Source organism: Lupinus angustifolius, chromosome LG12, assembly GCF_001865875.1.
Source record: "Lupinus angustifolius cultivar Tanjil chromosome LG12, LupAngTanjil_v1.0, whole genome shotgun sequence".
Classification (NCBI taxonomy): Eukaryota; Viridiplantae; Streptophyta; class Magnoliopsida; order Fabales; family Fabaceae; genus Lupinus; species Lupinus angustifolius.
Genome location: NC_032020.1, coordinates 9,630,343 through 9,646,288, shown reverse-complemented (window position 1 = coordinate 9,646,288; position 15,946 = coordinate 9,630,343). Strand labels below are relative to the sequence as shown.

The window sequence follows — 15,946 nt, the reverse complement described above, 5'->3', positions numbered from 1 at the left end:
TTTCCGAATAGTATATTGGGAGGATATTGGTGAAAGGATGGATGAAACAGCATAACATTCATACATTGAGATTGTGGACTTTGATCCTCATAATCTGAGATTATAACATCATTCATCATTGTGCATTTTTATATGTGATGTATATATTGTGTTTATTATGCGCGTCTGTTTGGATGTGATATTCCATGTAATTCCATGCCGTCAATGAGTAATATTCATTAGATGTTTTACTCCCTTTTCTTTCTGTTTGTCTTCTATTCGTGTTTTGTTCAGATTGATAATTCTGTCAGGATTCTGAATTATCACTTTTCGATGTCCCGGGAGGGGGCATGGAAGATTGAGGGAAACGATTATACCTACATAGACCCTTGTGCTTTTTGATTAGTGTATATGTGTAGGGTATTTATTTTGCGAGTAGTTTTATTTGGGCGACGATTAGGATTTCGCCTTGTACTTCGTACCAACATTTTATGATATTCTAATGAAGTATGATTCAAGGGTATATTGAGTTATATTTTTATTACCTTTAGGTAATGATATTTTTGATTTTCCGCATTGTATGTTACTTAAAGTGATGTTACGAAAATGAAACGAATATAAAGAAATAAATTTTATATGACATCATTATTAAAAAAAATATCCATTTTTTAGAAAGATTTTTGGAGTAATTTCCGGGGCGTTACAGAATACCATGCAACAGTGTGTGCCCAACCATGTACAGTGGCCGATCATCAAATTAAAGAAGCTATATCACATTCTTTCATCTATTATCCCCAATTATTTCTCATTTCTTTATTACTCTACTTTCTTTACCCCTCTCTCATTAAACACACAACATTATAGTGTGTAATTTTTGTCCTCATTGAAGCAACATATAAGGATCAAGATTAAGATCCATCTCTTTTTTCTCTTTCATCCGTTATGATTGGTTTGCTTCTGTCAAATAGATGGTTAAACATCAGATGAAATTGCTTCTGCCAAATGGTGGTTAAGCGTCAGTATTGCTTCACGTTCAGATTTCAAGACTGGGAGACAAAGATTCGCTCACCAGCAAGAGGAGGTATTAGAGTATATCATCGTATTCAACACAATTATTTCAAGCTTGGAATACTTGATACATTCCAGCTTGCTGGGGAATTTTAAAATAGTTGAGTTTTTGTTAGTCGGTTAGTTAATTTGGTTAGGGTAGTTAGTGTTTTCTTCCCTTTATATAAATGATTCAATGTAACTTTGGAATTCAATAACATTTTCTCATTCTCTCTTGTTCATCAAGAATCTCTCATATCCATACCTAATACTATTTTAATAAAAACAACAACACTTTCTTGAAACAATGTTATATAATAATATTCTCTTGAGTAAGTGTTATATATTTTTGCATTTTTAGGTCTCCCTACAATATTTTATTGCACTATTTTTAGTAAATATTTTTTTTGCCACTGTCTCAATCTTTGACCAAAATAGAACTTTAATATTTGTTAAATCATCATTATATCTATACTATTAATCTATACTATTAATAAAGAGAAAACACAAAATAATCACCCATCATGGTGTAATTTGTGTTTTCCTATTTTGCCCTCAATATCTTTTTATTTCTACCAAAAAACCATATAATATTATTTTCTTATTTTATCTTTATTATCTTCTTATTTTAAAAGTGTATTTAAAAAATTGAATATTAGACCAATTGAATAAATTCAACCGTAAATTTAGCGCAAAAAATTATATTTGAATTTATAAAATACAAACTATACATTACAAACGATAGGAAAGCAGATTGACAGGCACGAAGTGCATGTCAACACGCTAGTAATTATAATGCTAATATAACAATCATCGTTAAAACAACACCATTACATAATTAACTGCATAACTGAAACAAACACGTGTACATTATAACTAAAACTACATTAGTTAGTAACGTTTTTATACAAAATACAAACAATGAACAATATGTTGGTCTAGTGATATAATGTCTTACTGGATTTGTCATCAAAAAAAAGGTTTTACTGGATTCCCAATGTTAAGTATTTAGTTCCTGGTAACGATACTTATTGGGAAGGACAACCACAAATCACAAAAGTGATTAGTTCTTTAGCCAAAAAATGTAAAATGATACATTTGATCGACAGTACAAAAAAATACAAAATACAAACATGTCTTTTCTATCAAAATTGTTTTTTAGCAATTCATCTTCTCAGATAAATGTACATCAAAAATCATAAATCACATAATGTCCCAAGTAGCTTTGTTGTTTTGACATTGTAAAAGTATCTCTTTCATAAAACACGTTATATAATAATTATAATCATTTCGGTTGTTTTGGTAGTGACACTTTAAGTAAAACTAAAATTAAATTAAATTTTGAACACTTTAATTGGATACAATTTTTTGAAGTTTGCACAAATACCTTGAAGTAAATCTGTTTGATAGTATTTAACGTAGTTTTGGAATGAATTTGTATCATGTAAGTTTGCACACCCTTAAAAAGGAGAAAATAATAAAACACTATGATACAAATAACAATGGATTTAATATGTATACACTCACAGTGTAAGTATTTTTTACACTATCAGCAAATTTTCACCATTGATATGTTAATTACTATTGACTTTCAAATAAAAGTATTACAAATCAATTATAGATAATGTGTTAATAGTGTAAAAACTTTATACTGTCAATACATAGATTTTAAACTCATTAACCATATATTTCATTCATCAAAAAAATAATAGATATAAATCATTATAATTTGAAATTCTGAATCCATTACTTGTGTAGTGAATATTTTCTTGACTTCGCAATTATTTGTCCACTTACTCTAAGAGTAAGTTTTTTTTTAAAAATTTATTTCTCATTCTAACCATTAATTATATGAACATCTAATGGTTTAAATCTACTTATTAATTTAAACTATTAGATTTCCTTAGAATTGATGACTATGATGAAAAATAAGTTTCGTGGTTAGAGTAAGTAGTTTTGTTGATAGTTTCACTTTCAAGTACAACCAATTGTTTTACCGTTTTTTGAGTTCCTGACATCAATCACTATATCATAGAACTCATATAACAAAGCAAAAATAGTAAAAAGTGAGAAGATCTACTTACTCCAAAATTTAATCCATATCTTAATCATTTATTTTATAAAAATTTAATTGTTTAAATTTATTAACTAATTCAAATTACATGAACCATTCATTCTTTTTAATTTAATACTAAAGTAATTAGATCCCCTTCCATTAAAAACATGAAATAAGCATATATGTTTCAGTTCTTTTACACATCAGTTATACCTAATTCTCTATAGTAATCATCAAACCCAAGATCTTCCTCATCTCCAATCATTTTTTAAGATATTCAAATTGCTCATATTATAAAGTTCAAATAAACACTAAGGAGAGAGAGGGAAGGAGAGAGATGAGAGGATAAGGAGGAAAGAAAAAAGGTAGGAAAAGGGAAGGCAAATTCAAGTAAACTCTTCCCTTATTTGGAAGGGATGGGGGTTCTCTCCAGTACCGGAGAGTCCAGTACTGGGTAAGATTATGACACCTGTCAAATTTTTTTTCTAACAATCATGATTTTATATTATTTTTAAATAAAAAATAAATAAATAAAGTTTAAAAAAATTTCAACCACATATCTTAGTAATGGTCTCTCCATTAATGGAGAGGAGTTAAACTCTTTTGGAAGTATGGAATTTAGATAAGAGGTAGATGGAGAGTTAATGTAATACAAAAATGTTATTTTATCCTCTCTTTAATAAATCATTAGTATGTTATATATTATATATTATATAATGTACAACAAAAGGGCATAAATATAATTAGAAAATATTAGTAAGAATAATTATGTATTTAACCTTGTTTTCCTCCCAAAAAATCCCAATTTGGAGGAACACCAAAAAATAGTATAATGAGGGCATAAGAGAGTTTTAAAATTTCTCCAAAACCCTTCCCCTTCTCTAACTAAACTCCCAAACAAGAGAATCTTCTCTTAAACCCTCCATTTCCTTCCCTTCCTCTCCAAAATAGATCTCCCGAGTAAAGGCCTCAACTAGTTTTGGCATGTTTCACTACTTCATATAAGAAAATATCTTGTATAATAGGAAGAGTATTATCGAGTAACAAATATTGAATATAAATTATAAGTTTTTAATTTTCAATCAATTGTGTAATGTGTTCCGACATCATATGGATGAAATCCTTCTTGCATCTAAAGTATTTTATCAAGTAAACTCAAACAATAGTGTGGAATTAAGTTAATCCAACAAATTTGTAATTGAAAACAATTAGCAAAGTAAAACTTCCACAAAAAATGTAATTACTGAAAAATCTTTAATAGATAGACTTTAATTATGGTGAGAGGCTTTATACTTAAAATACAATATAATACACACATACTAAAGATGATGAACATTATCATCATATATATAATCAATATCTTTCATGTCAAGTCATCAAGAATAATATAAATAAAACTAGAGCGGAAGTGTACCTTAATATATTCATTGAGAATATAGTGAATGAACTTTATGTTATCCTTCACCATGTATTCATCAACTTCATGTCCTTTATCCTTGTATGTAAATGCATTTTCATAATAGAACATGTAAGTTATTTGGCCTTCCAATTGTAAACTATCATTAGCCTTAGTTTCTTCTATGATGGGATGAAAAGAATAACTTATGTTGTGGTTCATATTGTTTAGTGTTGTTGGTTTACAATTGGGGACCATAACCCCTATTTATAAAACAAATATTATGTTTCATTAAGGGTGATGCTTTTTCAATTTTCTTATTTCTTATTTTTGTCCATCATAAAAATCGAAATAAGATTTTAGGTATCTACACAATAATTTTCATGACAATTATGTTTATGACCATATACCTTACTTGAATTAAATCACTTTAATCTGGCTACTTAAAATAATGACTCTAAAACATTTAAACATCACCACATGTATTAAGTAGGGATTTAGGTTTCTAAGATTAGGACTAAAAAGTTAAGGTTCGTAGTAATTACATTAGAAAAACTATACTATGAATAATGTTGGATTGTTAATGGCGATTTGACAACAAGGGATGTTGCCGTGTTGGTCATGTAAAGTAACATATCTACACGTGAGCTCTAAGAGAATGAGTGATTTTTGTGAGGTTTGTCGTGTAAGAGTGAGTGAAAGTGACAGAGTGAGTTCTCTACGGTTTTGTGTTTAAATGAGAGGGATGGTAAGTTTAATATTCATTAAAATCAATAATGCTTGCTACAAAAAAATTGAATCTTGAATCATAAAATTAAGAGTTAATTACTCTGACACTCCCTGAGTTTTAGTGAAATTATATAAATCATCCATCACTTTTCTATACTATATGAACTTCCTATAGTTTTGATACTTTCATTACACTGACAATCCATGCATGAGAAATAAATGTAATCTTTTAAACAAAAAATGTGATAAATGCAATTAAGTTAAACAAAACATGGTATATTGGGAGAAAAAATCCAAAAAAATATACAAATTAATGTATCTTTATTATTTTGGGTTACAAAATGATCAACAATTTTAAAAAGATATTGTTTAAATTGTTGTTATACTATATCGTAACGAACCAAAAATAACAAAGATGTGTCGACTCATATATTATTTGGACTTGTCTCCACAATATATCATGTTTTGTTTAACTTAATTGCATTTATCACATTTTTTGTTCACAAAATTACACTTATTTCTCATGCAATGGTGGTCAATGTAATGAACGTATAAAAATGAGGGGGTTTGTGTAGGTGTAGAAAAGTGATGGGTGATTTGTATAATTTCACTAAAACTCAGAGGTGTTAGTGTAATTTACTCTAAAATTAACAATGTTTACTACTAAAATTAATGTTAATTTACCTAGCATTAACATGGCTTGCTACATGGAGCGAGATCTATGTCCAGATCTCCCCTAACAATTAACAATACTTATCTATACTAATATACTTAAAATAACTATCATGGAGTAATTTTTGTTGTCTATTTTACCCTTTATAATTTATAACTATATGTTTCTATAAACTTCTTATTTTCTTATTATAAATTCATGATTACTTTTCTAAATTGCAGCAGTTCTTCAACCCCTCTCCCATTTTTACTTTTTAACTACCTCCTGGGGGCATGGGTTTCTCATACTAATATATAAAGCAAATACTTAAAATAACTATCATGGAGTAATTTTTGTTGTCTATTTTACCCTTTATAATTTCTAACTTTATGTTTCTATAAACTTCTTATTCTCTTATTATAAATTCACGGTTACTTTTCTAAACTGCAGCAGTTCTTCAACCCCTCTCCCATTTTTACTTTTTAATTACGTGCTGGGGGCATGGGTTTCCCATTCACTACTTTACCCTTTCACATTCTTCTATAATAAATTATAAAGCCAACATGACTACTCATTGCTTCCCCCTTTCACATTCTCATTTTCTCACGATACTTTATCATTTCTCATTTTCCATTTTGCAGGTAGAAACGTGGATATAATACAATTTTACATTTATAGACAATATGGATGGTGTGTAGAGAATGTCACATCAACAGAAGTTCCCTCCATAATCTGGATGGTATTTAGAAATGTAAGGTATGCACTTAAGATTATAACTCGCTCATCTTCTCTTAAGTTTATGCTTAAATATTGTTATCATGGTTTTCTTCTTCACCTATCTTTGCTTACATTCTATTCGATGAAATACCAAAATGAATTACATTATAGTGTGCATTCATGAATCCTTTGTTTATCGTATTGTATGGGTTCATAGAACAAATAATTTGACATTAATCGACTTATTGTCTCAACTCATTCAAAACATCATCTTTTTTAGTCTGCAATTAGAAAAAATCATTATCTGAATCATAAACATTTTCTCAATCTCTACAGTTACCCAACCTATCGATAATAGGCTATGGATTTCAACAATTGATGATGGTTATATGTATTGCCTTTGTTTTGTGATGTGCTTATCTATATTGCTTTGTGATATGGCTTAATATTTCAACCTTCAACTCTTGCTAAAAGTGGTGGTCAGGTCATTCCCAAAATGGTTCTCTACATTTCAACCAATGATGATAGGTAGTTGAAAAGAAAATGTAACTTTAGTATGCAATCAAATTTCTACAGTGATATTAAAGAATATGGTAGTAAATTGAACTTCACACTATGTTACTTTTTTGCTTCAATCTATGGTTTCTATTGTTGGTATATTGTATTACGTGTTTGAATTATATTACTATTTCTCATTTTAAATTGGTGTTTGATTCTTAGTTGTTTAAGTGAATTTGGTTGATTCTAAAAACGCTCCTCATGTATTCGACTAAATGTCTCTTTCACCATGATCCTCTTCTAAAAAATGAGTTTAGCATGGTAAGTTGCAAAAAATTACTTATTTAAGAAATACTAAAATATTATGGTCTCACATGTCTTCTTCCAAAAAATGAATGTTGGATTTCAGAATTAGTTTTATTTCTTAAAATAACATAAAAGGTATGATATATAATGTTATTCTTTAAGGTAAAGAATGAATTACTTATTAGTTGTTAACATTTTCATTCTTTGGACTTATCTTTACATGTTTTAGTTATCAAGTTTGATTTTATTGGCAATATTGTTGACTATCATCTGCATTTTAATACATGAATCAAAATATTTTTAATACATGTTGTAAACATGTCATATTACAAATATTTGTGGTACTTAATCCATGTTATTATGTTACCATGATTTTTGCAGGTAATTTATTTTCAGTGCTACACTTTACTTGCGGTTGTGTTCACTTCAAAATATAATTAAAACATGTTTGCTTGCAGGAGGTTTAGTATTATTACCAAATTATCATATTATATAGTTATCATAATCCTTAGGTTTATTACATGCTTAGATTAACTTTTGGAAAAAGACAGTCAAAATGCTGCAGAGAGTTTTTTTGGCAGAAAGTTGTTTTTGTATAGAAATATATGAAAACAAAAGACATGTTTATTGTTAAATTGGAAGACAGGAGTAGTTTTTGGTAAATATTTTTTATTAGACAACAAACACCTTGTCTGAACTATGAGAATCCCCACTCTATGGACATTTTAAAAGTTTCTGGATCATTGATGACATTTTTGTCAAGATGAGCAAAAATATGCAATGGTTCCATTTTATTGGTAGCTTCTTTCGTACAAACTCATTCGCATGTCATTTTTTAATACTTAATTTATTGGTCTTACTCTCAAGTGTTGATATTTTGACTGTCATACTTGGAGCTGAAATTGACAGTATTTCACCTCCAGAACTTATAAAACAGTTTGAAAAAGTCCTAGCTGCTAAATCTGAGGCCAGATAAGTATATTTTGATTCATTTCTGATTACAAGATTATCATGTACAATTGTGTATTGGATCAACTCATATACAAGATTAACATGTATTTATTTAAGATGACTATGTGTGATTTTTTGTTTTGTGCAGGTTGACAATTATGTTAAAATATTTTCAAAAGTGGCTCATGGTTGGACTGTGAGATACAACCATGAAAGAAGTTTAAAAATGCATCTTCTGTATCACAACAATGGGCAGTTATATAAAAAGGTTTTCAAAGGTTAAAAAATGGTCATGTTCTATATCATGGCAATATGCAAAGGCATTATTCAAGAGGTTGTGGCAATACAACTTGGCTTATTACTACCTTCCGATAAGAACATTATGTGAAGACAATAAAACATGGCAGTTTAAAAAATAAGAATGAAGTTGACAAACATTCCATGACGATCTTATATATTACATTCTAAACATGATAAATTTATTTAAATAATTTCACCATAATCATACGCTTCAGCTACAAAAATAATTGCGAGCCACTCAATTATTTGAATGTTCAATTTTAAAAATTAAACATTACAGCAATCGAATAAACTCAATTACATATTACAAATATTTAACACGAAGTACTATATTTGACATTTATAGCATATAGACTACATATTACAAATGATGGGAAAGCGGGTTGACAGGTACGACAGTGTCTGCCAACATGCTAGGAACAAAAACGAGGAGATATGATACATACAAATATTTTACCACATTTATGTAAGCATTTGTGGTAGAAACAAGAAGATATGATACATACAAAGAAGACCCCATCATCAACAACCTGTTCTTATTCCAAATTGTTAATATCTCTTGCTAATCAAAATACTTTAGAAGTGGTTATTTATACACTCTTTAATTGTATCATTTAGTTATTTTTTAGTTTTTAGATAGAAATAATGTACATCATTTCTAAAAATGTATACTCAATATTAAAAAATATAAATACATGTAAACATACATTTTCTGCATTAGAAAATAAGAATGCGGTTTGACAGACACGAACGCTAGTATACATAAATATTGTTAAATATGTGTTATTAAAATTCAATTCTTGTGTAATCACTACCGGTGAATCACAAATGAGTCTAATTATGGCTTGTACTTGAGATTTCTCATAGCCAAAATACTAATCACTTTCAATATAGAGAAGGTGTTGAAGTGAGTTTTATCTTTTATCACTAGATCTCTATCAAGAGTTTTCTACATACAAATGACATTGGATCAATCTCATATTGTCATGATTAAGAAATGTAGTCATACATTAAATGTGTTGAGTCTTTCCCATCATTTTAGTAATATGGTAATTTTTCAGTCTTTCCGATCATTTTAGTAATATGGTAATTTTTCATTAACTATCCATATTGAAGACTATAGAATAATAATGTATAACAATCATCATATGTTTACGTGAGGAGTCAAATAAGTTATGCAACATTAATGAAGGTCAAATTATATTGAATTCAATAATTGAACATGGGGACGTTTCCATCTTAATGCAACTTTTTTATACTAACGAGAATATTTTTCACCATATAGGTAAATAATTAATTCTTTTCGGGTTCATGACCACCCCAAATTCAAGAAAAAATATGGTAAAACTGCCATATAAAAGATGGTAGAGTCACGTGTTAATTGGTTTGAACCAACAAACATATTATATAAGATAGGATAAGAAATAAATGTATAAGAGAGAAAGTTGAAACTCTAGTGTAGAAAAAATAGTAAAATCACATATTAATTGGTTTTGACATGTTAGACCTTTAGAATTATTGAAGTCAGGTCATAATGCTCATGATAAGGACTCTCAGTCAGACTTGGCTCAGGAGGCCAAGGTAGTGTGCAACATTGTGACCGAGGATACACGACCAGACTTGATCAACTTGGCTCATCAGAAACACAGTCATGGTGCATCAGGTATGCACGATCAAGTCGCATCAAGAGCATCAGGAGCATTAGGCGCACTAGGAACATCAGCTATGTGTGGTCATGATGTATCAGGCGCACCACAAGCTAGCAGATTGGTGCATCAGAGGCACACATGGAAACATGGCTTAGGCAAGATAGACGCGCCACAGAGACATGGTCAGGTTGGTAGATTAGCGCATTAAAAGCACGCACAAAGACATGATCAAGGCGAGTCAGGTGCATTACAAAGACACAGTGAGGCGCATGAATTGGCGAATCAACCTAGCATGTCGGTGCACCAGATAATGCACCAAGTGGCCTTTGCATCTTTAGCAGACCAATACTATCCACACTTGAATACTTATTAGCACATGTGCATATTTATTGAACACATGCTTTATTTAGTCAAAATTGGTTATTTTGGTTTTAGTTTGTTAGTTAGGTAAGTAGTTTGTTTCTAAGTAAGGTCATCAAGTATATAAATGACTCTTGCATTAATGTAAATTCAACTTAACTTCTTCTGTTCAAATAATAAGAGGTATATTCAGTTTACGAATCGCTTTAGGAATCCCTTTAAGGAAAGTAAATCAAACGAGAACTAGTCTAATTCCTAAAGGAAGAGAGACTAAGAAAAATCATTGAGAAAATGACCAAGAAAGATTGAGGGTTTGTATGTGGATTGAGTTCCGGAGATGAATGAAATTATTGATTTATAATTATCTAACTAGTGTATTTCATGACTCTCAAGTCTTCAATTTTCATTTATTTCTCTCCGAAAATCAACTAGCAAACATGTCCTGAGAGTTTAATCCTTTATCAATGAATATGACTTATGATATAACATTATGATATTATTCAATATATAATCTCACCTACTTTGATAATGGATGGATTGTTTATACTTTTCTTCTCCCACATTTTGTTTCATTAGTGTTCACCGTGATAATTTCTTTCACATTTATTCACACTCCATTTTTCAATTTTTATAATATATCATTGTATCACAGTTTTGAATCCAGATTCTCTCCGGAGGGTCTAGATAGAAATAATAATACATAATATCTAACAATCCTAATTAATTTTTTCTTAAAATAAAATAATTTTTTTGTCTCATGCTTCAGTCCACAAGATCTCAAGTCCTTCCAACCGATCCAAGTTAAAGTTGAGTTGTTGTATTTTTTACAAATTTAAATAAACATTATACAGGTGTTGTGATACGATTCGACAGAACACGTGCCTATTTAATAAGACAACTCTCACGGCATAGTGGCAATTATTTTATACAAGAAGGTCAATTTCAAATCTTTAAATAATTTTCTCTATTCAAATCATTTTCTCTACCTCTGGAAGAGACACAAACACAGAAAAAAAATCAATCAATCAATTCTCAACAACAATGGAGGATAACCATGGCTGGCAGAAGGTAACATACGTGAAACGACAGAACAAGAAGATTTCAAACGACACCAAAACCATCGCTAATTCCGATAAGCTTCTTCCTAATGGCACATTATCCGGCGGCGACGGAGTTTTCAGGTCGCTGGAGCTGCATTCGGAGGACCGTCGCCGGAGAATCGCCGAGGCTCGGAGGGCGGCTGATGCTGAATTTGATGATGACGATCCGGCCAGATCGAAGCAGCGACATCGCGATGACTATGATGATGATGATGACGATGATGAGGTGGATCATTCCGCGGAGAATGGGAAAGCGGAGGAGGTGAAAAAGGTGAAAGCTAAGAAGCTGAAGAAACCTAAGGTGACGGTTGCGGAGGCCGCGGCGAAGATCGACGCTGCTGATCTGGGGGCGTATTTGGTTGATATATCGGTATGGCATTGAATTAGGTTAATTTGATTATTGTAAATTGAATCTTATGTGTTTGTGGTTTGATCTGTTGTTTCATGAAGGATGTGTTGTGTTGTGATGCATTTTGTTTTGTTTGATTGATTTGGTTTTTGGTGTTTTCTCAATAGGAATCTTATAAGACGCAGCAGGATATACAGTTGATGCGTTTTGCTGATTATTTTGGACGTGCTTTTTCTGCTGTGAGCGGTTCTCAGTTTCCCTGGGTCAAGTTGTTCAGGGAATCATCCGTGGCCAAGATTGTTGATGTGAGTCTGAAATTCTTTTATCTGTAGGCATGTTTATGAATATTGCTATTGAGATTAGAAATCATGGTTTGTAATGAAAAACTTGTGATATGAATCATGAGTGATGCCTGCATGTTTTAAGTTGTGGTTCTGGTTATGTCACACTTACTGCAATTGCCGTAAAATGTGCCTGCAATTTAAAACTTAGATGCTTGTCAATGTGTGTGTGAAGCATTACCATCGATAGTTAGGCTATAATTCAAAGGTTCGAGTGAACACGCCGAGATACAATGGAGATCATTTGTGGTTTTCTGTCAAATGATAATTGTGTGCCTGGATATTTATGGATTGTTACATGCAATACTAATGTGTGTACATACAATGTGTTTATTTGTTACAATCATCCATAGCACTTAGAAATTCCTGGATTGGTAGCAACATGTCGGGGTGGTTATTTAAATGTGCTGTAAACTTGCAAAAAGTTGTAGTTACATAAGACAATTTGTGAAGAACTATGTAGCTGAACAAGATATAGCTGGAACAATTAAATCTGATGTTAAAAGGAGGCCTCTTTCTGTTCACGATAACTATATAGGTCTGTCCTATGATGAAATGGTACAGTGAAACAAACTTGAGTCAGCTGTCAGCATGTGCCAAAATAATATGTTTGGAGCTTTTAGTTAAGTGGCCACTTGGAAGTTGGAAGCATAAATGGTATAAAAGGAAGTGGTATAAACTATTTAACTATTGTATTTGGACCCCTTTCAGTAAACGTCAATAGCAGAAGTCTTCATACCTCAAAAAGGGAAAACAAGTTGTAGCATGAAATGGATTGATTAGTAGAAATCACATATTGCACTCTAAGTAAACCTTTTTAATTAAATGTTTTAACTTTTAACACTTGCCAGGGTAAAGTACTAAATTTATTATTATTATTTATGTTTTTGCCTATACTATTTAGTGAATATCGACCGATGCTAACTTTCTAGCTTACTTTGTTGATCAGAGTCTTGGTACCAGTTTCTGATTTTATATTGTGATTCTTATTAATGAATGTTTCTTTTTTCCAGGTGCCACTTTCCCACATATCTGATGCTGTATATAAGACATCAGCCGACTGGATTAACCAACGTTCTCCTGAGGCACTTAGTTCGTTTGTGCTTTGGTCTTTAGACAGCATTCTTACTGATTTGGGTAGCCAGCTAACTGTGGCCAAGGGTTCCAAAAAGGCTGCACAACAAGGGTCGTCAAAATCTCAGGTAAATTTTACTGAAATTCTCTTGACTTGCAACAAGGATGTGTCTTTTTAATCCGATAACAGAAGTAACTTTTATTAGAATATGAACAGATACAGAAAGAGGGAGGGTAAAGAATCATCTTAACCAAAGACTAATTATAAGTCCAAGTTCAAATAGAATTATCAATACTGAACGACTCTCTTTTCACTGTGCCTACAGGTTGCAATATTTATTGTTTTAGCAATGGTATTGCGTCGGAAGCCTGATTCTCTTATTGCTGTGTTGCCCACATTGAGGGAGAATACTAAGTATCAAGGGCAAGATAAGCTTACAGTGATTGTATGGATTGTAGCTCAGGTGAGTGCAGATACCAAAATAATACAAGAACTTACGGGACATCCAGAATATAAATTCTGTTTAACCTTTTCAAAAGGACAACTGTAGTGTTCTCTTTTCCCTTCATTTTGCCAGTGCTTAATATTGAAACATTCCTGTGTAGGCTTCACTAGGAGATCTCTCAGTAGGTCTGTATGCTTGGGTGCGGAATCTCCTACCTATAGTGAGTAGCAAAAGTGGTAACCCGCAATCAAGGGATTTGATTTTGCAGCTAGTGGAAAAGTATGCAATTTTTTATGCTTTCTTTTTATATCCCTTCCTCTCTGTTGCTATTGTCATCTCATCACTATTATTTTTTTCTGTGATTTGGTTGCAGAATTTTGTCAACCCCTAAAGCACGGCCTATTTTAGTGAATGGTGCTGTAAGAAAAGGGGAACGATTAATTCCTCCTTCTGCATTTGAAATTTTGGTCCGAGTTACCTTCCCTACATCTTCAGCTAGAGTAAAGGTATATATGTTCAACTGTTCTGCTCTGGTATATTTGCATTTAAATATACCATATAACCTTTGAGACGAATGTTAATGTGCTGCTTTTATATAGGCTACTGAAAGATTTGAGACAATATATCCCACTCTCAAAGAGGTGGCTCTTGGTGGTTCCCCTGGAAGTAAGGCAATGAAACAAGTTTCACAGCAGATATTCAGTTTTGCTATCAAAGCAGCAGGAGAAAGTACGAAAACTTGATATTATGGTTTCATTTGTGTTCTCTCCTTAATTAGATGGAATAGGTGCTTTAGAAGTTATTTTAAAATGTATCTGCATTTTTTTCAGACTATCCAGAGTTATCAAAAGAAGCAGCTGATATTTTTATTTGGTCTTTGGGCCAAAGCACTGAATCCTACAGACAATGGGTGAGCTATTCTATCTTTAAGCATAACAGTTTGAGCTTATCAAGGTTTCGTTTTTTTTATAGAACACAATTTTATTGCAAGAGAAAATATTTTGCTTTTTTCCTTAAATTTTTTTATATTTGGTAATCATGACATTAGATATTTTAGGGGCAAAAATCATGTAACTAGAGTTACTTATTTAGTCTTATCCCTTATTCTTTATGAACAGGAAAAAGTTTATCAGGACAACATTGAAGCAAGTGTTGCAGTTCTGAAGAAGCTCTCTGATGATTGGAAGGTGCAATCAACAAAGCTATCTCCTTATGAGCCACTGAGGGAGACCCTAAAGAATTTTAGGCAAAAGGTAGTTTCTCATTCATTTGGACACAAAATATACTTTCGGTTCTTTTCACTTGGGATCTTTACCAATCATGAATTGTGTTTAATGTTTATTGAGTTCAAGTTGCTTGAAGTTGGTATATACTGATATAACTATTTTTGGTCACAGAATGAGAATGCATTGGCTACTGGGACGGATTCTTCTCACCAAGCACTCTTTAAGGAGGCAGATAAATATTCTAAGCTGATCTTAGGAAGAGTTTCACGAGGCCATGGGTGTTTGACATGTTTGACCTTCACAGTTCTTGGCGCAGCTGTTGGTGCTGTCGCACTGTCTCCCAACGTGGTGGAATATTTAGATTTTAAGAAGCTTTCTGTAGCTTTCAGCTCTCAGTTTTGAGCACTCTTGGGGGAATGTTCTACATTACTGCCTGTTGGTTGTACCAAGCAGCGGCTTTCATATTGGCACTTAGCCCATTCAAAATGGGTACCAATTACCTCAATAGAGTGCAGATAATGGGGAGGGAGGTTGTACACTTAGTTAAAATCTGGTTCGGATTTCTGGTTTGGATTTTTGTTTCTGTTGAGTCTCTTTAAGGTTTACTCATCTTATGCCTTTGCATTAAGCGTTCTGGCCAAGTGCCACAGAGATAACTGCACCTGTACTCTGAAATCAGTTTAGTTAAATTAAAGGAATTTTGATGACAATACTGCAATTTTTTCTATTTGAATCCCTTGATGCTATATCAAGATCCATATTGTCAAACA

At 31.7% G+C, this 15,946-nt stretch overlaps 1 protein-coding gene across 3 annotated transcripts; it reads left to right on the top strand.

Moving 5' to 3' along the window:
- On the top strand, window positions 11,595-15,886 carry LOC109362637. Of its 3 annotated transcripts, none has more exons than XR_002109430.1 (11): window positions 11,595-12,110; window positions 12,257-12,394; window positions 13,444-13,632; window positions 13,831-13,968; window positions 14,111-14,229; window positions 14,324-14,456; window positions 14,550-14,679; window positions 14,781-14,860; window positions 15,069-15,203; window positions 15,348-15,657; window positions 15,691-15,886. XR_002109430.1 is itself a non-coding variant. In XM_019608582.1 (10 exons), the coding sequence occupies exons 1-10, from the start codon at window positions 11,682-11,684 to the stop codon at window positions 15,576-15,578; spliced, it is 1,722 nt and encodes a 573-aa protein (XP_019464127.1). In that variant the 5' UTR covers window positions 11,595-11,681; the 3' UTR covers window positions 15,579-15,886. The 3 variants fall into 3 exon arrangements, 1 of the variants encoding a protein (XP_019464127.1); XR_002109429.1 differs by having other exon boundaries at window positions 15,348-15,665; window positions 15,699-15,886; XM_019608582.1 differs by having other exon boundaries at window positions 15,348-15,886.

Bases quoted from the DNA above. Each gene is read 5' to 3' on its own strand.
- LOC109362637 (XM_019608582.1), top strand. From the start codon at position 11,682: ATGGAGGATAACCATGGCTGGCAGAAGGTAACATACGTGAAACGACAG. The intron at 13,633-13,830 runs GTAAATTTTACT...CTGTGCCTACAG, and splicing joins AAGGGTCGTCAAAATCTCAG to GTTGCAATATTTATTGTTTT. The intron at 15,204-15,347 runs GTAGTTTCTCAT...TTTTGGTCACAG, and splicing joins TAAAGAATTTTAGGCAAAAG to AATGAGAATGCATTGGCTAC.